At 44.8% G+C, this 24,131-nt stretch overlaps 1 protein-coding gene across 1 annotated transcript in view; it reads right to left on the reverse strand.

Moving 5' to 3' along the window:
* LOC132827227 (stromelysin-3-like) overlaps nt 1-24,131 on the reverse strand; it is a 95,391-nt gene that overhangs the window by 12,605 nt on the left and 58,655 nt on the right. Inside the window, exons 4-6 of the mRNA XM_060843851.1 lie at nt 23,479-23,612; nt 20,910-21,151; nt 15,555-15,759 (exon numbers count right to left, since the gene is read on the reverse strand). Of these exons, the coding sequence (XP_060699834.1) occupies nt 15,555-15,759; nt 20,910-21,151; nt 23,479-23,612 (581 nt within the window). The remainder of the gene's footprint in view (nt 1-15,554; nt 15,760-20,909; nt 21,152-23,478; nt 23,613-24,131) is intronic.

Here is a 24,131-nt window from a genome sequence, read left to right on the forward strand (position 1 = left end):
CATCCAAAGGATTGTAAGCAGCCATTTCCATCACCTCCAATAGGATGCCATGAGCAGACACATACTTCCTTCCCTCCTTTCTCAGACTTCTGCAGGAACTCTTGTCTTTGGGAAATCCTTGTTTACTCCTCCTCCATTCCGACATCACCCCACACTCCCATGGCACCTTCTTACACAATTACAGAAGATGTTACATCCATCCATTTATCTCCTCCCTCCTCACAATCCAAAGGCCCAAACACACTTTCAGGTGAAGTAGCGATTTACCTGCACTTTGCTCCATCTAGTCTATTGTGTTCACTGTTCATAATGTGGTCTCCTATACTAGGGGGAAAACAAAGCACATAGTAGGTGATCGCTTTGCAGAACACTTAAGTTCTATCCACAAAAAGTAGCTCCGAGCTTCCAGTTGCCTGACACTTCAACACACCACCATCTTCCCACGTCAATATTTCTGATGAAGACTTGCAGCAGAGTTCCAACAAGCATTAGCGCAAGCTGGACAGACAATATCTTATTTTTCACTTGGGGACTCTGCAGCCTCTAGGACTCAACATTGAGTTCAATAACTTTAGAGTCTAAAAGTGTGGTGCTAGAAAAGCACAGCAGGTCAGGCAGCATCCAAGGAGCAGGAGAATCGACATTTCAGGCATCAGCGCTTCATCAGGAATGGGGAGGGGTAGAGGGGACTGGGCAGGTGATAGGTAGATGCAGGTGGAGGGGTAATGGTGATAGGTCGGAGCGGATAGGTGGGAAGGACAACATTTACAGTCCTCTCTTCTTAATTTTTTTTATTTTTATCGTATTTTCATTAACTCTGGAGCCTGATTCCATGCTTCCAAGTCTTTTACCCACACTACATCTGATCCTGGTATGAAATGGATTGCTTTTAGCACTGCTTACCTTTTCCCACATACCCTATCACATAATATGGGTTGCATTCATCACTTTTCACTCATAGCTCTTATTATCTCTTATTAAGCTTTTCTTCTTCCCTGGCCTGCTACCCATTATCTCCTTGCTTATCTATCCCTTTCATCTCTCTCTCTCTCTCTGTCTCTAGGCTTCAGCTTGATCTCTGCTCAACTCTCTCCTTTCCCCACAGGTGCCCCTCCCCCACTTCAGCTTCAGCTAATACCAGTTTTCCGAGATGCTAACAGTTTTTAAGAGTCACCTGAGTCGAAACATTAACTCTGCTTTCTTCCCACAAGCTATTGCCACATGTCCTGACATTCTCCAGCAATTTCTGATTCTGACCAATACAGCAGAGCAGGCTTGAGGGGCCGAATAGCCTCCTGCTGTTCCTTCCTGGTCTTTATTTCCACGGTTTCCTGCCATCATTTTTCTTAAGTATCAAGTGACTTGTATAATTCTCCAATTTAGATATATATGATCAGAATGGTTCCTAAATTGAGAGAAATGTATTTAACTCCTGTTAATTGTGGTCTGTCCCTGAACTTGATTTAGTATTTGTTTCCTTGGGATCACAGGATCTTCCCTCCACAATAAATGTGCAAAGTCAATTCAGCGTTTCTGCCAATTCTTCACTTTTGTTGCAAGGCACCCTGATGCCTGTGATAATTCCTTTTTCCCCAAGTATAATTTTAAAATGTTTTTGACATTCCTTGCCTATTATTTATTATTTGGGGTACAAAGTACAAGAGCAAGGAGGTTATGTTGAACACGTATAAGGCAGTGGTTTAGTTTCAGCTGGGCTGAGAGATAAATAGGAGGGTAAGGTGGGAGTTGGGGGAAGGTAGCTGGGAAACTGATAGGTAGATGGAAGTGGGGAGCGATAGTGATAGGTAGGAGGAGCCATAAGGCAGGAAGGTGGTTGGACAGGTAGAACAGTTCATGAGGTGTCGAGTTGGAGGGTTGGACCTGGGACGAGGTGCAGGGAGGATAGATAAGGAAACTGGTGAAGTCGACATTGATGCCACACGGTTGAAGCTCCCAAGGCGGAAGATGAGAGGTTCTTCAGTAAGGTGTTTGAGAAAGTGAAGTTACACAGAGTCCAGGGTGCGTAAGCTAAATGGATAGAGCAACAGGAGACTGAGAGTAGTCGTGGAAGGGAGTTTCTCAATCTGGAGAACTGCGACCAGTTGTGTTCCACAGGGATCCATGTTGGAATCACTGTTGTTTGTGATATACATAAATAATGTGGAGGAAGGTATAGATGGTCTGATTAGCAAGTTTGCAGATGACACTAAGATCGGTGGAATAGCAAATAGTGAAGGGGACTGCAGCAGAATATGGATAGATTGGAGAGTTGGGCGGAAGAATGGCAGACAGATTCAATCCAGGCAAATATGAGGAGATGCATTTTGGAAGATCCAGTTCAAAAGCCAACTATAAGGTAAATGAAAAGGCCCTAGGGAAATTTGACATACAGAGAGATCTGGGTGTTCAGGTCCATTGTACCCTGAAGGTGGTAAAGCAGGTCGATAGAGTGGCCAAGAAGTCTTTCCTTCATTGAGTGGGGTATTGAGTACAATAGTTGGCGGATCATGTTACGGTTGTGTAGAACTTTGGTTTGGCCACATTTGGAATACTGCGTACAGTTCTGGTTGCCACATTACCAAACTGATGTGGCTGTATTAGAGAGGGTGCAGAGCAGGTTCACCAGAATGTTGCTGGGTATAGAGGGTGCTGGCTATAAAGAGAGGTTGAGTAGCGTCATAAAGTCATAGACAAGTATAGCATGGAAACAGACCCTTCAGTCTAACTTGTCCATGCCTACCAGATATCCCAAACCAATCCAATCCCAACTGCCAGCACCAGGCCCATCCAAACCCTTCCTATTCATATACCCATCTAGATGCCTTTTAAATGTTGCAATTGTACAAGCCTCCACCACATCCTCTGGCAGCTCATTCCATACACGCACCACCCTCTGTGTGAAACAGTTGCCTCTTAAGTCTCTTTTATATCTGTTCCCTCTCACCCTAAACCTATGCCCTCTAGTTCTGGACGCCCCCACCCCAGGGAAAAGACTTTGACTATTTATCCTATCCATGCCCCTCATGATTTTATATAGCCTCCGACACTCCAGGGAAAACAGCCCCAGCTGATTCAAACTCTCCCTTTAGCTCAAATCCTCCAACCCTGGCAACATCCTTGTAAATTTTTCTGAATCCTTTCAAGTTTCACGACATCTTTCTGATAGGAAGGAGACCTGTATTGCATGCAATATTCCAACAGTGTTCTAACCAATGTCCTGTACGGCCGCAACATAACCCCCCAACTCCTGTACTCAATATTCTGACCAATAAAGGAAAGCATACTAAACACCTTCTTCACATTTTCATTTGAAAGATGGTGGTTGAGGGGGGACCTGATTGAGGTCTACAAAACCATGAGAGGTTTGAGAGGGTGGATAGCAAGAAGCTTTTTCTCAGAGTGGGGGACTCAATTACTAGGGGTCACAAGTTCAAGATGAGAGGGGAAAGGTTTAAGGGAGATATGCGTGGAAAGTTCTTTATGCAGAAGGTGGTAGGTGCCTGGAACATGCTGCCAGTGGAGGTGGTAGAGGCAGACACGATAGTGTCATTTAAGATGTATCTAGACAGATACATGAATGGGCAGGGATACAGATTCTTGGAAAATAGGTGACAGATTTCGATAAAGAACCTGGATTGGCGCAGGCTTGGAGGGCCTGTTCCTGAGCTGTAATTTACTTTGTTCTTTCTTCCTCCATGTTGTCGGGTGGCTTGGATTCAATGGTGGAGGAGGCCCAGGACTTGCATGTCCTTGGCAGAGTGGGAAGGGGAGTTAAAGTGATCGGCCACAGTGGAGTGAGGTTGTTTGGTGGGTGTATGCCAGAGATGTTCAGGAATGATGAAAGGCTTATGCCTGAAATGTTGACTCTCCTGCTTGTTGGATGCTGTCTGACCTGCGGTGCTTTTCCAGTGCCACACTTTTAACTGGATAAATAGCTCAATTTGAGAGTTGGTCTGTGAAGGGCTGATTGGCCTCTAGCTGCATTGGAACAATGTGGGGTTCTCTTTTGAAGCACCCACTTCTTTATAACAATTTGCTGTTCTTTATGAAATCTCCCATTACATCTAGAACTTTGGGGTGGTTTTTGTATTTTTGTATACTCTATTTTGTAGTTTTGTGTTGTCACTCAGCCTCTTTCATCAAGCATGGATTGTATTTTAAACAAGTCAAGCTTTTCCATTTGGAGAAGTAATCTGATTCCAAAATTCCTCTCATAGATCTTCTGTCTTTTAAAAGCTTATTAAAAGATTCACTTGGTGGGGGTGGCTGGTTGTTGTGAATATGGATTAGTTATTGCATTGATGGTGTTGGGACTTCCTGCAGGATTTTACCAGCAGTTTGGCAATAAGAGACCTGTAGGTTGGCAAAGCATCCTGGTATCAACAATGGGGCCACACAACGTCAAGTAAAGGAACATGTATAGAGGTCAGGCAGATCGAAGATAGAAGCAATAATGGTAGGCTCTACAGCAATACAGCAAAGAATGAAGAAGGGTTTCTTATGGTTAAATGATGTTTCTCTGGTGACACAGTCAGTGAATGGACAGATGCTCTGCTTGCAGGAGCTAGCAGAAAGCCTGTGAACCTGACAGTAAAGGCCTGGCTGCAAGCAGCAGACGTTGTGATTTGTTGAGGGATCTCTGCCAGAATGTAGTTCCAGCAGAGGAAGATACGTCATGGTCAGACACAGAGTGGAAAGGTGTTTCAAAGTGGCAAGGTGGATTGCAAACTGGAAACACTAAAAAGAGTCCATTAAATGTGAGGCTCATTGTGGATCCACACAGGGGCAGCACCAGAAACCAAGATCCATATTGAGGGTGCCTTGGCCAATGGGATTGAGATGTCTACCTTAGCATTGCTGACATATTGCTGTAATTTACTGTGTCTCACAGAGTGATCAGTACTGATTGACTGAGAGACAGAAGAGACACGTATGTCTGTGTTTATAGACATTTACTCAAAATACCAAATAGCAGCAATAACCTGGAGGTTCGGTGCCTTTCATTGCCATGGTAACAGTGATTTGGAGTAGACCATGGAGATGGGCAGGTCAGGGCAGAGCAGCCTGTGGAAATGTAGGAGAGTAAGACAAGCGATGATGGTGTCCAACAGTCCCTTGATCTTGTAGGACCTGTGACCCCTGGAAACTCTTGGTGAAGGGAAGGCCCAGGCTCCAGGCCTTGCTTAAAAGGAGACACTGAAATCATGTCTCCCTGAGAAGTAACAAAAGCCCAATGCTTCTCCTCTACATCTCGAGACACTGCCTTGTGTTCTTCCAACACAGCTTCCACCAGCAATGTACATTCATCATGAGAAGCTGATGCGGACGCTGCAAGCACAGGAGGCGGTAACAGTCAGTGAAAGTTGCCTCATTGGCCCTGAGAAAAGAGGACAGGCCGAGTGATGCTCCACCGAGCTGCAGGGTCATGCATGTGGATGTGTATCGGAGATCCAGAGGCAGAGAGGTCCACGTGGAAATGACAAAGACCCAATGGCTTTTTATCTCTGGCATAGGAACTCATGGCCTTCTCCATTGAAGCAATGTTAATCCCTACAGAGAGAAAAATGGAGAAATGAGTGGACAGAGGGTGCAGACTGAGAGACGGGGTGCACAGATCCAGGGAGGGCACAGAACAAAGTCTCAGAATCAAACTTACACAGTAAGCAGATGGCTTTGGCCAGTAAAATTGATCCCACAGCACATGGAGCATTAGGAATCTCAATGTGTACACTGACCAGTGAACGCAGATTTTTAGTAGATTAAAGGAGAGATTTGGCAGGTTTTTCAGCCAATATGATCCCAAGACAGCAGCTCATTTGATTGCTTCATTTCAAATGGTCTATGAGGGCATGATGGTGTTTATAAAGTTAAATAGATTCTTTGCTGCAGTTGAGGATTCAAATCATCTTCAAACATATCTTCTACATATCAGAAACATCCTTGGAGTAGGAGGTTAGAGGTCCCTCCATTGAAGATATGCTTCTGGTCGTAACCGTCAAAGATGCACCAAGAGTTGAACCTAGTGGCGATCCACAGCAACACCATTTATTTGGGTGCACATGATGGCATAGCAACATGACCCAATGAGTTGCTATGCTCATGAGATGGATGAACACAGATTGATTGATCACTGATGGCACATCCACATTGCCATTGCAGTCATAGGGTAAATGCCAATGGCACCCTTGAGTGGTTCATTGGTAATCAACATTGATAAATAAGCTGGCAGTGTGGAAAGAGAACACGTGGCCTCCTCCATTGAAGCAATGTTAATCCCTACAGAGAGAGACAAATGGAGAATCAAAATGGACACGCTATTGCTCTAAATAAGTAGGTCTTACATGGTCTTCGCAAAATTAAGGAATCCTTCACAATGTTTGTGGAAAAACCTAATCTAAAACTGGTTGCAACAATTCATATTATTTGGCTGAACCATGATATGCAGAGCCATTCTGAGGTAAAAAGGGTGTAAAGGGGTATCACTGTTGTATGTCTTGGGGAGCCCAAAGATGCAGCCACGCAGTGAGCCTGGAGAACAAGTGTTACAAGCACCTTTGTAACTTGCCCTTAATTTGGCTGTCCTGTCAGGTATAGAGTTAAAGATTTAAAGCTAGAAGCATCATTGAGAACAACAGACATTTTGTTGACATAATCAAATTTGTTATGTATGACTACGCCAGTCTGCTTGTCACGTTTACATACATCAGGGTTGGTCCTGAAATTAGGCAATGCTACCTCTTTGAACTTGCAAATCTGTGTGAAATCTCAGCCAAAACCTCTTCCTGTTTAATGTGGGATAACGGCACATCAAAGTTCAAACTTTGAGCAGAACAAACCCATTTTCAAAGAGAACACACTTGGAGAGATTTTTCAAAAATTTCACCCCAGGATGTGGGCATTGTTAGCTCAATCAGCTTTCATTGCCCAGCCCTAATTGACCAGAGGGCAGTGGGTTGTAATGTTCATGTTAGCTTCTTCAATCACTGGGGAGAGCAGTGCTTCTGGTCGGGGGGGGGGGGGGTTGTTTATAAGAAAGACAGCTTAAAGCAGGAAAGCACAAGATTCCTGAGAGCTGCTTTTCTCCTGAAGGATCATGAGACTATGGACTCTTCTATTTGGATCAGTTTGGAGGAGATAATTGAGAGGCTGTCCTAAAAGAATTTACCAATGACATCTCAAAGTATTCCACCAACAAAGCTCCGTTGCAGACAGGAGCAGGTCAGCAGTGGACCTGGAGGGGTGTGAGAGGAGAACTCTGAAAACTGGCAGTCAGTAGCATCTTGAGGAGTCAGCCAGAGGAAGACCCCAGGATAGGGCAGTCAACAGCCACCTAGAAGAGTGGGCGAGAGGAGGACCCTGAAAATAGGAGGACCTTCCACAACCTCCTGATGAAGGAGCAGCACTCCGAAAGCTAGTGCTTCCAATTAAACCTGTTGGACTATAACCTGGTGTTGTGTGATTTTTAACTTTGTACACCCCAGTCCAACACCGGTATCTCCAAATCATGATCCTAAAAATAGACAGTTAGCAGCATTTATCGCAGTGGGCAAGAGGAAAATCCCAGGATAGGGCAATCAGCAGTACCAAATGGAATGGGCAAGATAAGAACCCTAAAAACAGGCAGTCAGCAGCACCTAGCGAAGTGGGCAAGATAATGATGCTGAAAACAAAGACAGCAGCACCTGTAAACCTCATATCGGAGGTAGGAAATAATATGAAAAGGTTCTCAGGGACAAGATCTGTATGCATTTAGAAGCAAATGGACTTCAGTAAAGTCTTTGACAATGTCCCTCACGGCAGACTGGTACAAAAGGTGAAGTCACATGAGAGCAGGGTAAGCAGGCAAGATGGATACAGAACTGGGTTTAAAATCTGATTGAAGATTTGTAGCTCGGGTATCCGTTGTTGTGGTTCTGCTCGCCGAGCTGTAAGTTTTGCAGCAAAAACTTACAGCTCGGCGAGCAGAACCACAACAAGAACTGGGTTAGTCATAGCAGATAGAGGGTAGCAGGGGAAGGATGCTTTTTGGAATGGAAGGTTGTGACTAGTGATTTTTCACAGGGATCCATGTGGGGACCTCTGCTGTTCATGGTCTACATAAATAATTTGGTGGAATGTGTAGCTGGTCTAATTAGCAACTTTGCAGATGATACGGAGATTAGTGGTGTTGTGGATAGTGAGGAGGATTGTCAGAGGATACAGCAGGATGTAGATCAGTTTGACACATAGGCAGAAAAATGGCAGATGGAATTTAATCTGCACAATTCTGAGGTGATGCATTTGGAAGGTCAATTACAGGTAGAAATTATACAATGAATGGCAGAACCCTTAGGAGTATTGATATGCAGAGGGATCTGAGTGCGCAGTTCCACAGATCACTGAAGGTGGCCAATCAGGTAGATAAGGTCATGAAAAAGGCCTTTGGCATACTTGCCTTCACTGGAAGAGGCATTGAGTAGAAGGATAGGCAGGTTATGCTGGATCTTTATAGAAATTTAGTTAGGCCACATTTGGAATATTGCATACACACTACCAAAAGGATAGTACAGAAGAGGTTTACTGGGATGCTGCCGCTATTGGGGATTTTAGCTATGAAGAAAGGTTAGATAAACTGGGTTTGTTTTCATTGGAACACAGGAGGTTGAGGAGTTATCTGTCAGAAGTTTATAAGATTGTGAATGGCATGGATAGAATAGAAAGTATGAGGCTTTTTCCCACGGTGGAGAGTTCAATTATTAGGGGACACACGTTCAAGGTGCAGAGGTGGGGAGTGGGGAAAGTGGAGGCGAGAGAGGGGAGGTAGGGAGGATTAAAAGAGACGTGCGAGGCAAGTTTTTCACATACAGGGTGCAATGCACAGCCTATAAGTGAAGGGAGATTAGTGTGGAAGGGAAAAATGTGTCAGTGCAGGCTTGGAGGGCCAAAGGGCCTGTTCTCTTCTGTGCTGCATTGTTCTTTGTCTAGAGGAGTGGGTGAGAGAAGGACTCTGAAAACAGGCAGTCAGCAGCACGCCGAGGAGTGGGCACAGAAGGACAGCCAGCAACACCCAGGGAGGGGGTGAGAGGAAGACTCCAAGATAGAGCAATCATTAGCACCTAGAGGAGTTTGGAGGGGGCGGGGTGTGGGAGGCAGGGTCTTCTGATTTAGTCACAGATCAGCAAAAGGAGGCTCTCACGAACAGTGAAGCAGATCAGGAGTCTCCAAGGAGAGAACTGCAGGACACTCAGCCTCTGCAATTGTCCATCAGTAAGAGTTTCTTTTATAAATGTTGTGGTAGTAGGAGGCACTCTAGTCAGAAGGATCGCCACTGTTCTTTGCAGCAAAATGTGAGTCCAAAAGTTCGATAGCTTCAGCTCAGAGCTGGATATGATCTTACAATGAGAGAAGGGGAATCCAATTCTCATGGTCCATTCTATAGGAATCTAATCTAATCTAATCTAATCTCATACCAATACCATGGCAGGAGGTGGAAAGGGTTCTTCATAATCAGCATGAAGAGCTAGACTAGATTAGATTCCCTACAGTGTGGAAACAGGCCCTTCGGCCCACCAAGTCCACATCGACCCTCCAAAGACTAACCCACCCCCCTCTGATTAATGCCACCGTGCCACCCCTAATTACCATGGCCAATCCACCCTAACCCTCATATTTGTTTTTCCTAGCTAGGAGCCTAGTTAAGATGCAAAACCATTTAAAAAAAGTTTGGAATATTATTAAGTGAGCCACATATAAGTTGGCATACAGCAAACCAGAATAGAAAGCTAACAGACAACAAAAAGACTGGTCTGCAGGCAGTGGTTCCAGAACATGGGTCTCTGGCATCACTACTGGGGAAAGTGGGGCACTATTGCTGGGATGATCTATGCCCGAACCCTACTGGAAACTAGTGTTCTAGCAAACCTCATAACCAGGGAAGTTACAAGAGTTTTAAACTGAATAGTGATGGCAAGGTATCATATTTCAGTTTTACAGAGCACTGATGTGACCACATATGGAGTATTGTGTAAAGTGTTGGCCTCCTTATTTAATGATGGAAATGCGTTAGAAGCAATTCAAAGAAGGAACACATCTAACAGCAATAAGGCTAGAGATTACAAAAGTAAGGAAAAAAATGAATACCTCTGTACCTGAATGCATGTAGCCTTTAACACAAAATAGACAAGCAACCAGAAATACATCAGTACGATCTAATAGAAAATACAAAGGGATGGCTGCAAGATGACCAAGAATGGGATCTGAATTTTGAAGGAACAGGACATTTAGGGAGGACAGAATTGCAAAGATATGGAGGAATAGTTCCATTAATTAATGAGGGTATTTAGTCATCCTCCTCTATTGTGCTAATGTCAGGAAATCAGAGTGGTTTGGGCAGTGATGAAGAATGATCAAGGTAAGAAGCCATTTGTGGGAATGGTATCATAACCATTCGGAATTTTAGGATATAAAGGAAGAAATAATGGGAGCTTGTCAGATAGTTACAGCAATAATCATGAAGAATTTTAATCTACATAGAGACTGGGGAAATAAAAATCAAAAGAAACGACTCTAAAACATAGAGTGTCTATTTGCATGCTGAATGACTCTCTGAGGTACAGTCTGACTCCAAGATGCGCTTTTTTTAAGATGCTATCTGAAAACAGACGGCTTGTGAACAGGCAGTGAGCAGCACGCCAAGGAGTGGGTGAGAGGAAGACTCCAAGATAGAGCAATCATTAGCACCTAGAGGAGTTTGGAGAGGACGGGGGTGTGGGAGGCAGGGTCTTCTGATTTAGTCCCAGAAGAGATCTGATATTGTGCAGAGATAGGATTAATTAACAACCTCATAGTGAAGGCACGATCGGCATCATGAATGGGGAGGGTGAACTGCCAAAGGTTGTGGCCTATCTCGGGACCAATGACATAGGGGCAAAGAGAAATGATGTCCCACAAACAAACTTCAGGGAGTTAAGTGGAATATTGAAATGAAGGATTTCAAAGGCTGTAATTCCTCGTGTACTTCAGGTTCCATTGGAACAGAAGGATAGAGCTGATGAATTTGGAGTTAGTGCAGGAGGGAGGCATGTAGATTCCTGAGGCATTGCGACGATTTCTAGGTGAGATGGGAACTGTATAAGCTGGACGAGTTACATCTGACTGTGAATGGGACCAACAGCCTCACAGGAAGGTTTGCTAATGCTGTTGTGACAGATATAAACTAGATTCTGGCAAATAGGTCAAAGTGGAGAGAAGCTGAGATGGAATTAAATGTTAAAAAGTGAGCAAGCGAGTCTGAAAGGAGCAAACATAGGCTAGATAAGTAAAGATGTATTTAGAAAGGCTAATTGGAATCTATTTTAATGCAAGGGGCCTCGGGAGTAAGATGAGCTGAAGGCACAGGGAGTAAGCTATGGCTGAAAGCATAGCTGTCAACACTCTTGGTTAGAAGATATTGAAACAAGGTAGAGAGGGGGATAGAAGCGTGTGGGGGATTGCAAGGAATCAATTACAGCATGGGAAGTGAGGATTTCTTAGAAGGATCATCAAATTAAGCATATGGGTAGAAGTAAAAAAACAGAAAGAAGAGAAAACAAGCTGTTGGGCGTATACTGTAAGCCCCTACACAAACGATCAGGGAAACAGAGGGGGTCAAATCTGTAATCACATTTCAGAGAAGGCAGTTATTGTAAGGGATTTTGAATACCCACATATTACCTGGGATAGTTTTAGTATGCAAGGTAGGAAGGGAACAAAGTTTGTAAATTGCAACCAGGAGAATATTCGAGTAAAAAATGAGGTCTGCAGATGCTGGAGATCACAGCTGCAAATGTGTTGCTGGTCAAAGCACAGCAGGTTAGGCAGCATCTCAGGAATAGAGAATTCGACGTTTCGAGCATAAGCCCTTCATCAGGAATAAGAGAGAGAGAGCCAAGCAGGCTGAGATAAAAGGTAGGGAGGAGGGACTAGGGGGAGGGGCGATGGAGGTGGGATAGGTGGAAGGAGGTCAAGGTGAGGGTGATAGGCCGGAGTGGGGTGGGGGCGGAGAGGTCAGGAAGAGGATTGCAGGTTAGGAGGGCGGTGCTGAGTTGAGGGAACCGACTGAGACAAGGTGGGGGGAGGGGAAATGAGGAAGCTGGAGAAATCTGAATTCATACCTTGTGGTTGGAGGGTTCCCAGGCGGAAGATGAGGCGCTCCTCCTCCAGCCGTCGTGTAGTTGTGTTCTGCCGGTGGAGGAGTCCAAGGACCTGCATGTCCTCGGTGGAGTGGGAGGGGGAGTTAAAGTGTTGAGCCACGGGGTGATTGGGTTGGTTGGTTCGGGCGGCCCAGAGGTGTTCTCTGAAGCGTTCCGCAAGTAAGCGGCCTGTCTCACCAATATAGAGGAGGCCACATCGGGTGCAGCGGATGCAATAGATGATGTGTGTGGAGGTACAGGTGAACTTGTGGCGGATATGGAAGGATCCCTTGGGGCCTTGGAGGGAAGTGAGTCAGTATGTAAACGGCTCTGGGCAGATCTGGACCTAGTTTCCAGAAATGTGCCTGGACAAGGAAAAGGAATAACAGCAAGGGAGCATTTTGTGACCACAATTCAGTTAGGTTTAGGATAGCTATGGAGAACAAGAATAAAAGTTCTGAACTGGGGAAAGGATATTACTATGAGACCCCTTCGCCCAAGTGGACTGGGAGCTGCAGTTAAAATTGTATCTGTGTGGTGAGAGACATTCAGGGAGGAAATAGCTGGAATAAAACAGCAAAGGGTGGGACCAAGACCGGACAGCGTTGGATATCAAGGCACCTAAAGGTTAGGATTAAGAGCAAAAGAGCAACTTAGTGCAAATACCAAGGATTCAATACAGCAGAGACCCTAGAGGAGTTAAAAAATGTGCAGGGGTGTACATAAAAAGGAAATTAGGAAAGTAAAGATTGTGCATGAGAAAGTATTAACAGGTAGCATAAAGGAATATCTACAAGTTTCTTTATAAATATATAAAGAGCAAGAGGAATCCAGGAAAGAGCGTAGCTTATTAGGGACGATAGATGTAATTTATATGTGGACCCTGAAGATGTGGGCACAGTCCTCGATGAAGTCTTTATGCCTGTCTTCACAATGGAAAAAGGATGACACAGGTATAGCCATCAGGATAGAGGGCTGTAAAATATTAGAGAAATTAACACTCAGAGAAAGGACGGATCAAAGGGTTCAGTAGCCATACAGGTAGATAAATCTGCATGTCCGAATGAGATTATCTCAAGTTGTTGAGGGAGGCAAAGGAGGAGAGATCAGAGGCCATAACAGTGATTTCAAATTTGTTTTGGAAAGTCTTCACAGGTGAAATGCTTGAAGAATGAAGGGCTGGTAATATTGTCCTACTTTTAGAAATAAGCGAAGGGATAGACCAGGAAATTACAGGCCAACCAGTCTAATGTTGGAGGTTGGCAAGTTCTTAGAAAGAGTTCTGAGGAACAGAATATATCTGCACTTGGAAAGAGATGAATTAATCAGGGATAGTCTGCATGACTTTGTCAAAGGAAGATCGTGTTTGACAAATTTGAGGATGTAAACAGCATTGTTGATAAGGGCAATACATTTGGTGGGGTCTATATGAAGATTAGAAAGGGTTTTGATAAGGCATTATGTCTAATATATATATAATGGAGTCCATGGAATCCAATGCAAACGGGCAGGACACAGAGGGTGATGGTAGAGGGATATTTCTGTGACTGGCAGTCTGTTCCCTGTGGGGTTCCACAGGGCTTGGTACTAGGGGCCCTACTGTTTCATAGAATAGAATCCCTACACTGTGTAAACAGGCCATTAGGCCCAACACATCCTCATCGACCCTCCAAAGAGTATCACACCCAGACCAATTCCCCTTCCTTATTACCTTACATTTCTGCAAACTAATACACCAAACCTACACATCCCTGAACAGTATGGGCAATTTAGCATGAGCAATTCACCTAATCTGCACTTCTTTGGACTATGGGAAGAAACTGGAGCATCCAGAGGAAGCCCATGCAGACACCAGGAAAATGTGTAAAGTCCACACAATCAGTCACCCAAGGCTGGAATTGAACCCTGGTCCCTGGGGCTTTGAGGCCGCAGTGCTTGTAGGAGAGTCTAGAACTAGAGGTTACTGTTTGAAAATAAAGGTATCATCCATTTAAGATACAAAAATAATTCTTTTCTCAGGACGTCATGGGTCCTTGTAACTTTCCTCCTGAAAAGATGGTGGAAGTAAAGTCTTTGAATATTTTTAAGACAGTTGACACATTATTATTATTATATAGGTGGAAATGTTCAGTTATTAAGTTTGAGGGCTGAGTGTCCCACTCCTGCTCACCATTTATATGTTTAGTAGCAATATGACAACTGCAGGGTTATCAGATTTGTTCTTAGCAAGTTGATGTGTTGCAGACGCCTACAAACATTATTCAAGCCTCCAGAATGGCTTGTTATATATTAGAAGATGGAGGAAACTATCCTCCGCTACTACTGTTACACATTAGAAGAGAAATGTTTATCAACAGAGTCCAACTGCAAAATGTTATGTGAGAGCTTTATTTCAGTTAGCCGCACACCAAAAAACTCAGATTAATAGCTTCTTGCATTTATACAGCCAAATTGAAAGGGAGAGAGAGAGTGAGAGAGAGAGAGGAGACAGAGGCAGAGAGGTCAACAAGCTCAAAGCAAAGGTTCAACTGATCACTCACAGGAGAAGAGATGAACTATCAGGCTCCCACCCAAACAGACTGACATACTCCCTTCCCCCACACACAAAGAACTATTCAGCCATTCCCAGTACACCTCCTCACTGACCCTACCACGTTGTGTACACATCCTGGGGATGGGGTGGTTGCAATTATTTCCTTTCAGGTTACCTCGAACCACTCGTCATGCAGCAGCCAGAGGGCAGCTTGAGCTGAGCTGATCACATCCCTGCTTTGACTGCGGTCAGGCTCTTGGTTGATAATGTAAGTCTGGCAGCAAGTGAGAGCCACACTGATCACTACTGACCCCTCCAGCCCCAGCACTGACCAATATGGACACTGACCTCTCCACTCCCCAACACTGACACATTGACCCCATCGCTCCCCAGTACTGACCCCATCATTTCCCAACACTGACCAACACTGACCCCTCCACTCCCCAAAACTGACCCCTCCATTCCCCAATACTAACCAGTACTGACCCCATCATTTCCTAACACTGACCAAGATTGACATATTTACCTATCCACTCCCCAGACTGACACCCTGACCCCTCCATTCCATAACACTAATATACTGACCTGTCCACTCTCTAATACTGATACCCTGAGCTCTTCACTCACAACACTGAAACAGTGACCCATCTGCTCCCCAACACTGCCACCCTGAGCTCTCCAGTCTCCAAACTGATCACTCCACTCTCTAACACTGACCTCTCCAGCTCCACCAATGACCTGCATTGCTGGCTAGATCACCATACAACACATATACAGTACAGCCATTTAAAAATATTATAATAATCTTACAATCTATCTTCAAAGGTTTAGAAAAGTGGAAATGACTAAAATAATCAGAAAGGAAATCTGACCTTGGAAGAACCAAAAATTCCCAGATGAATCCTCAAATCCTGCATCAATGTGGTCATGGATTGCCCGCCAGTGGCGTGAGGCCAATGCTGGGTAACCAGGCTGCAGATGACCATCTCGCAATCTCCAAACGTACTCCGACTTAAAGAAAAAGAGTTCTCCACGAATCATCGACACTGCATCAAAGTCAGTCTCACAAGCATCTGGCTGCAAAAGATGAATTGCTGTTAATTACATAGCTCCTGGTAAACAGCTATTCCAAAGGCATTTAGTCTCCACAGGGATGCCAGCTGTATCCTGACACACTCACTGCAGGAAACCTACAAAATGTACAGCAACACAGCATGGATTCATTTCTCAATCATGACCAGAGAGAAATTACCCTGCTCTTCAAATGTACAGTTATTGTTCAATCTGCAGCCCCCAAATAAAATCTTGGGGACTTATTATTGACCACAAGTGAACTTGGACTCACCATGTAAACATGTGATTCTGAGAGCAAGTCAGAGGCTAGGACTACTGTGTTGAGTAACCCACCTCCTCACACCCAAAAGCTTGTCACCCAGCTACAAGGCACATGCCAGGATTGTGATGGAATACTTGCCATTTGACTGGCTAGGTGCAGCGCCAACAACTTTTGAGAAGCTTCACACCATCCAGGACGCTTGATTTGCACCATATTCCCAACCTTCAATATTCTGTCCCTCCACCACCAATACACAGTGCATACCATCTACAGGATCCACTGCAGAAATTCAAGGCTTCTCCAATCGCACCTTCCAAACAGAAACTTCTATCACCAAGGGCAGCAGATACATGGAAGCATCAGTACCTGCAAATTCTCTTGAGCCACACACCATCCTGACTCGGAAACTTATTGCTGTTCCTTCAGTGTCAGTGGAAAGAATCCTGAAACCCCCTCCCTAACAGCACCCTGGGTGTGCCTATGTGACACGGATTGTAGTGGCCTGTGATGAGTCCTTCTTTGTGCTGCAGCAGACATACTTTTGTGAAAAATCTCTCATTTTGCATGGAATTTGGTGAAGAAATTGCTGAGAAATCCATAGAAATTATATTTGCCAGTTCTGTGGGTGTCCAATCATTTTTAACACAATAATTCTATGTTACAAGTTACACAGAGTCATACAGTCCCTACAGCACAGACCCAGGCTGTTTGGGCAAAACTGGTCCATGCTGACAAAATATTTAATATAACCTACATAGTCTAACTTTAAGTGTAAAAATTATTGCTGTTCAAAATTGTGGAATCTTGTGCAGCTATTCTAAGTCTCTTGAAACTCACATTTGGCTAATAAAACAAATCTTTATGATATCCAGCCATCGAGATTATAATATTAACTTTTCAGTCTAATCTAGGATTTTAACAAGTTCAGAAAGGCAGCTCATTACCATCCTAAAGAGCAGAAAGTCCTGGCCTCCTCAGGGTTGCCCTATTTTGAGAATGTTTTGCTTCTCTCCTGAAGGTGTAAATCTGTGGTGGGATGACAGTGTCATTGTTTGGCGAATGAAACTCAGCAGTTACACTTCTTGGGCTATCCCATCAATGGGCTCCCGCAGTCTTACTAAAGTCAGTCATCAATCCTTTCCAAGCATGGATAGTGAATAGAAGCAGGAATTCTGGATGATTTTCTCTTCCAAGTTCTTTATCCAACGGCATGGAGACAAACACAACACCCCAGTTTGTACAGAGCAGATTGGACCACACTGGAGTTAAGGCACAGTAACATTGGGATGTGTACAGATTATAAATGTTTGTGCTAATATGGACTGATGTTAGAATCATCGAGTAAAAAATGAGGTCTGCAGATGCTGGAGATCACAGCTGCAAATGTGTTGCTGGTCAAAGCACAGCAGGCCAGGCAGCATCTCAGGAATAGAGAATTCGACGTTTCGAGCATAAGCCCTTCATCAGGAATAAGAGAGAGAGCCAAGCAGGCTAAGATAAAAGGTAGGGAGGAGGGAGGAATCTCAGGTCGGTTCCCTCAACTCAGCACCGCCCTCCTAACCTGCAATCCTCTTCCTGACCTCTCCGCCCCCACCCCACTCCGGCCTATCACCCTCACCTTGACCTCCTTCCACCTATCCCACCTCCATCGCCCCTCCCCCAGTCCCTCCTCCCTACCTTTTATCTTAGCCTGCTTGGCTCTCTCTCTCTTATTCCTGATGAAGGGCTTATGCTCGAAACGTCGAATTCTCTATTCCTGAGATGCTGCCTGGCCTGCTGTGCTTTGACCAGCAACACATTTGCAGCTGATGTTAGAATCATGCTGTTTCTTTGAACAGTGTTGATCGCTAGTGTACCAGTGCCTGTGATGAGCACAAATGATGCCTTAGCTACAATCACAGATAGAAACTGACCACAAATTTCCAGATCAACAACTCAACATATCAGTCACAAGCTTAGTTCCCAATGTCTTTCCTCACAAGGGTCACTGGACTTGAAATGATAACTCTATTTTCTCTCCACAGATACTGCTAGACATGCGGAGTTTCTTTAGTAAACTCTGTTTTTGTGTCTTTTCTGTTTAAATATCTTATCCAGTCCTTCCTGGAGCTGCATCTGCCAGAAGGTGCCACACATATCCATCCTGCACCATCCTCTCTGTTTAACTTGGACCAATCAGTTTAACTTCAGTGGTGGGGAAGATTGTAGAAACAATTATTCAGGATAGAATTAGTAAGCACATGGGAAAAGTTGGGTTGATTAGGAACAATCAGCATTAAATTCTAAAAAGAGAAACACTGTGTTAAATTAACTTGCTGGAGCTTTTTTGAAGAGATAACAGAAAGGCTCAATGTTCATGTGTTACACATGGTATCCAAAAGAGGTTTGATACAATGCCATATAACAGGCCTGTGAGGAAAGTTATAGGTCACGGTACAAAAATGGGCAGTAGCAATGTGGATACAAAATAGGCTGAGTAATAGCAAACAGAGTAATTATTAGTGGATATTTTCTGGGCTGACGGAAGGTTCATAGCATGGACTTCACCAGGGCACCCTTGTTTTTCCTGATATATATTAATAACCTGGATCTTGATGTTATGGGGACAATTTCAAAGTTTACAGATGACACTAAATTTGGACAAATTATAAACTGTGAGGACGGTAGTGTGGAATTCTAAGAGGACACTGACAATCTGGGTAGAGTGAGTTGATAGGTGACAGTTGGGGTTGAATATAGAGAAGGGTGAGGTGATGTACTTAGGTGTAAAGAACATTGAAAGCCAATGTAAAATAGGGGTGCAGGAACAGAGGAACCTGGGTACGTACAGATCATTCAAAGTGTCAGGGGAGATGGAAAGAACAGTAAAAGAAGCATATAGTGTTCTTGGCTTTTTTAAAAATTAGGACAAAAAGTAGGTGATGTTGAACTTATACAAGACCCTTGTCAGACTTCAGTTGGAGTATTTAGCACAGTGGTGGGCACCACATTAGAGGAAAGACGTGAATGCTTTGAAGAGAGTGCAGTGTGATTTATGAGAACAGTTTTGAGAATGAGAAATTTCTATTGTAAGAACAGATTGAAGAAATTGGGACAGTCCTCCCTGGAGAGAAGATCTGATCGAGGTTTTCAAATTCACAAGCTGGTTGGCTAGATATGGAGAAGCTGGTTTCATTCATAAAAAGGAAACAACAATGAGAAAGCATAGATTTAAAAGTGGTGAGCAAAATGTGATAAGTAAAGCTCTCACACATTAAGTAATTAGGATGTGAAATGCACTGTCGAGAGTGTAGTGCTGGAAAAGCACAGGCAGCATCCGAGGAGCAGGAGTATCGACGTTTTAGGCATAAGCCCTTCATCAGGATTCTCTGATTCTCCACCTCCTCAGATAGCGCCTGACCTGCTGTGCTTTTCCAGCACTACACTCTGGACTCTGACCTCCAGCATCTGCAATCCTCACTTTCTCCATATGGAATGCATTGCCTGGAACTGTGGCCAAAGCAGCTTCCATTGAGGCACTTGGATGATTGTTTAGGTAGGGACAGTGTCCAGGAAAATGGGGATACAGCAGGAGCTTGACATTAGTTAATGATGCTTGTTTGAAGATCTGGTGTAGGCACAATGGGTCAAATGGCCTATTTCTGTTCTGTAATAATTCTGTGATTCTGGGGAACCAGTCTGTGACATTCTTCATCCAACTGAGCCTCGGCATTCACACTTCTGTGGGAGAGATCCCTGTAGTTGCTCAGCTTGGATCAAATGGGCAAAATACTAAGCATTTTCTTTTCTCTCTGTCACATGTACAACCCAAGTGAGCATTATTACTTTCATATTTGGATTGAGATGTCAATAAAAGTGTTGGCTCTAATGGTTGGCGTATCAAGTGGGCTGGTGATGGATGTATTGGAATTGAATGCCTGATGTGTTTTCCAGTTGATTAATGTGGCACCTCTATTGAGACAGCCAGTGCTTTCAGGGAAAGGCTGACCAGTACCATAACCCACAGCTGGACATTTTACATTCGGCTGCTGGGAGGGTGGGGAATGATTAGATTAGACTTACAGTGTGGAAACAGGCCCTTCGGCCCAACAAGTCCACACCGACCCGCCGAAGCGCAACCCACCCATACCCCTACATTTACCCCTTATCTAACACTACGGGCAATTTAGCTTGGCCAATTCACCTGACCCGCACATCTTTGGACTGTGGGAGGAAATCGGAGCACCCGGAGGAAACCCACGCAGACACGGGGAGAACGTGCAAACTCCACACAGTCAGTCGCCTGAGTCGGGAATTGAACCCGGGTCTACAGGCGCTGTGAGGCAGCAGTGCTAACCACTGTGCCACCGTGCCGCCCACAAATGATGATGAGCTCTGAATTTGTAGCTTGGAATTTTCCCCAGTTTGTTCCTGGAAGCTCAACACAAAACCCTCCCTGCATGGAAAACAAGCCTTCAGTGAAGTTCAAGCAGGAAGGCAGGGGAAATCATGCTGACCACTGAGGCAGAGTTAAAAATTTGAACCCCCTTTTATTTATTTCAAAGTCTCAAATCTTGGTATGTTTCAGAGGATATTAAAAGTGGAACAAAATTCCTGCCTGTGGTGGAAGATGCCAGGAAAAATTAGAGTTGAGGAGGGAAATTAGCAAGTGCAAAGGCCTAATCAAACCTGGAACTCACTCCCTTAAGAGTTGTGGCTGTTGGGAGATAATTGGGGCTTCCTGCATGGACATAGATAAGATTTTGTTGGTGAGGATTTCAATGAGACATAGTACAATTGGAGTTGAGATACAGATCGTCCATGTAATGAAATGGTGGAAAATGCTGAAAGAGTGGAATGACCTCCTGCTGTTCCTACAGTCTATCCCTTGTAAGCTTTCCAGTCACCGTACCTCCTTTCCATGATAGTCAACCCTGGGTAATTCATTGGTTTCCGTATTCCTGTCTGGGTGTTCAACTCCATAGCCAGGAGAGCTGCCATATAAATACTGGATCCCTTGTCTGTCATCCTCGGCCAGACTCAGTGGATAGCGGAACGTATAATAAGGCGACATCAAGGATTTTGGGACTTTAGAGTGTTGCAGTCCAAGTGCATGGCCAAACTCATGAGCGGCTACCTGAAGGAGATCTGTACCTGTTCACAAAACAGAGACAATATTGTCACCATGGGCTGGTGCCCAATAATATAGCATGGACATTTTACCACTGCCTCTCCTAAAGGCCAAACTTGCTCGTATCATTGCCTCATATCCAGTTTATCTGCATAATATCCAATCCAAAACTGAAAGCTTATCCAAATAATCAGACTGGATGTTGCAGGCTGCTGTAGCTCCTGTTCCCATGGGTGAAACTGTGTGTGTAGTATGTTGTGGTTCTGTTCGCCGAGCTGGAAGTTTTTGCTGCAAACGTTTCGTTCCCTGGCTAGGGAACATCATCAGTGCTATTGGAGCCTCCTGTGAAGCGCTGCTTTGATGTTTCTTCCGGTATTTATAGTGGTTTGTTCTTGCCGCTTCCGGGTGTCAGTTTCAGCTGTAGTAGTTTGTATGTGGGGTCCAGGTCGATGTGTCTGTTGATGGATGTTCTTGCCGTTTCCGGGTGTCAGTTTCAGCTGTAGTGGTTTGTATATGGGGTCCAGGTCTATGTGTCTGTTAATGGAGTTTGTGGATGAATGCCATGCCTCTAGGAATTCCCTGGCTGTTCTCTGTCTGGCTTGTCCTATGCATAGGACAAGCCAGACAGAGAACAGCCAGGGAATTCCTAGAGGCATGGCATTCATCCACAAACTCCATTAACAGACACATAGACCTGGACCCCATATACAAACCACCACAGCTGAAACTGACACCCGGAAACGGCAAGAACATCCATCAACAGACTCATCGACCTGGATTCCACATACAAACTACTACAGCTGAAACTGACACCCGGAAGCGGCAAGAACAAACCACTATAAATACCGGAAGAAACATCAAAGCAGCGCTTCACAGGAGGCTCCAATAGCACTGATGATGTTCCCTAGCCAGGGAACGAAACGTTTGCAGCAAAAACTTCCAGCTCGGTGAACAGAACCACAACAACGGACACCCGAGCTACAAATCTTCAACCAGACTTTAAACAGAAATATATGATAGGTATGGGAAACCCACCCTGAGCTGGTCATTGGTATAGAAGAGCACCCAGGCCAAAGAAGACAAGAGCTGCACTGTAACCAGCCCAGCAGGGTCAGAGTCCCCTACAGTGCAAAGCTGGTAGGCCCTGTAGGATCAGGAAGTTGGGAGGGTTTTGGGGGTGGGGATAGGTGAAGGTTGTAGGCATTTCTTGCTACCAGTGTCAAGAATGGGGCCCTTCAATGAGAATGGATTTTTTTTTAATCTGACAGGCTCAACTGTCCCACTGGTTCCAATGCCAATCCTCCCATGAGTACAATTGTGGTGGTGGGCATGGCAGCAGACAGGTCACCCTATGAGTTGTTGGTATACCTCTAGCCTTTGAGCCCACAGTAACAGAATGTAAACTCTATTTTGTAGATCCTGCTGTAAGGAGTAGGCCTTGAGCTGCCAGTAACCAATGGGCTGGTTACTGGTTTAGAGCAGGCATAGTGAGGTACAGACGTCTTCCCCTTCCAGGGGAAAGCACCTCTCAGGGATCTGACTTTCTCTCTTGTTCCCTGCTGAACTCATGCTGTACATCTTCATTCCTCTTATTGGTTTGAATTTCCTGGCAGTATTAGTTGAGGTGGATTGCAGCAGGTCAGGCAGCATCCAAGGAGCAGGAGAATCGATGTGTCAGGCATAAGCCCTTTTCAGGAATGAGGAAAGTATGCCAAGCAGGCTAAGATACGACGGTTGGAGGAAGAGCACCTCATCGTCCGCCTAGGAACCCTCCAACCACAAGGGATGAACTCAGACTTCTCCAGTTTCCTCATTTCCCCTCCCCCCACCTTGTCTCAGTCCCAACCATCGAACTCAGCACCACCTTCCTAACCTGCAATCTTCTTCCTGACCTCTCCGCCTCCACCCCCCACTCCGGCCTATCACCCTCACCTTATCACTCTCACCTTAACTTCCTTCCACCTATCACATCTCCAACGTCCCTCCCCCAAGTCCCTCCTCCCTACCTTTTATCTTAGCCTGCTTGGCACACTTTCCTCATTCCTGAAGAAGGGCTCATGCCCGAAATGTCGATTCTCCTGCTCCTTGGGTGCTGCCTGACGTGTTGTGCTTTTCCAGCAACACATTTTCAGCTCTGATCTCCAGTCCTCACTTTCTCCTTAGTTGAGGTGGATAGCAGGATATAAGGAAAGGACACAGAAGAAGTGGGTGGTTGAACCCCCCAACTCTTTTGATGATCCAAAAGTGATTTATGGCATGCAGGCATCACTGGCATTAATACCCAGGAAATTGCCCTCCTCTCATCTCAGGGGTAGCCAGGGTGACTTACATGATGTCTGTTGCCCCTTACCCTTGTTGCTGTCAGTGGTCCACAGTTCATCATAGTCAAAGTGAATATTCCCAGCCCGAGGGGTTTGAGGGTAGAAAGCATGGGCTAGCACCCCTCCAGGACCATCAAATGGCAAGTTATCTCCATGCCAATACCTGAAATGTGATGAAAAAAAATCACTTAAATTCAGAAGCTGACAAGTTGCTTTTCAACAGAAAATGATATCCTTAGAAACTGGCTGAATCACTGAGAAAAGTATTCCTTGGCGTGAAAATATTACAATCTGTTTACGGTTCAGTATTGACAGTGGGAACCATACATTGAGTACATTTAAGATGGAGATAGATGGGTTTTAGATTGTTAAGGGGGTCTAGGGTTATGGGGCGAAAGTGGGAGAATGGGGTTGAGAAACTTATCAGCCATGATTGAATGGCAGAGCAAACTCGATGGGCTGGATGGCCTATTCTGCTCCTATGTCTTATGGTGCTATTTAAGGTCAGGGCAGGAAGCTTAGAGGGGATGTGAGGAAGGTCTTTCATCTGGAGAGTGATGGTAATCTTGAACTCACTGCCTGTAAGGGTTGGAAAGGTCAGAATCCTTGCATATTTAAATAGTATTTAGATGTGCACTTGTGCTACCAAGACATAAGGCTGGGGCCAAGTGCTGGAAAGTGG

The sequence above is a fragment of the Hemiscyllium ocellatum genome, chromosome 24 (genome assembly GCF_020745735.1).
Source record: "Hemiscyllium ocellatum isolate sHemOce1 chromosome 24, sHemOce1.pat.X.cur, whole genome shotgun sequence".
Classification (NCBI taxonomy): domain Eukaryota; kingdom Metazoa; phylum Chordata; class Chondrichthyes; order Orectolobiformes; family Hemiscylliidae; genus Hemiscyllium; species Hemiscyllium ocellatum.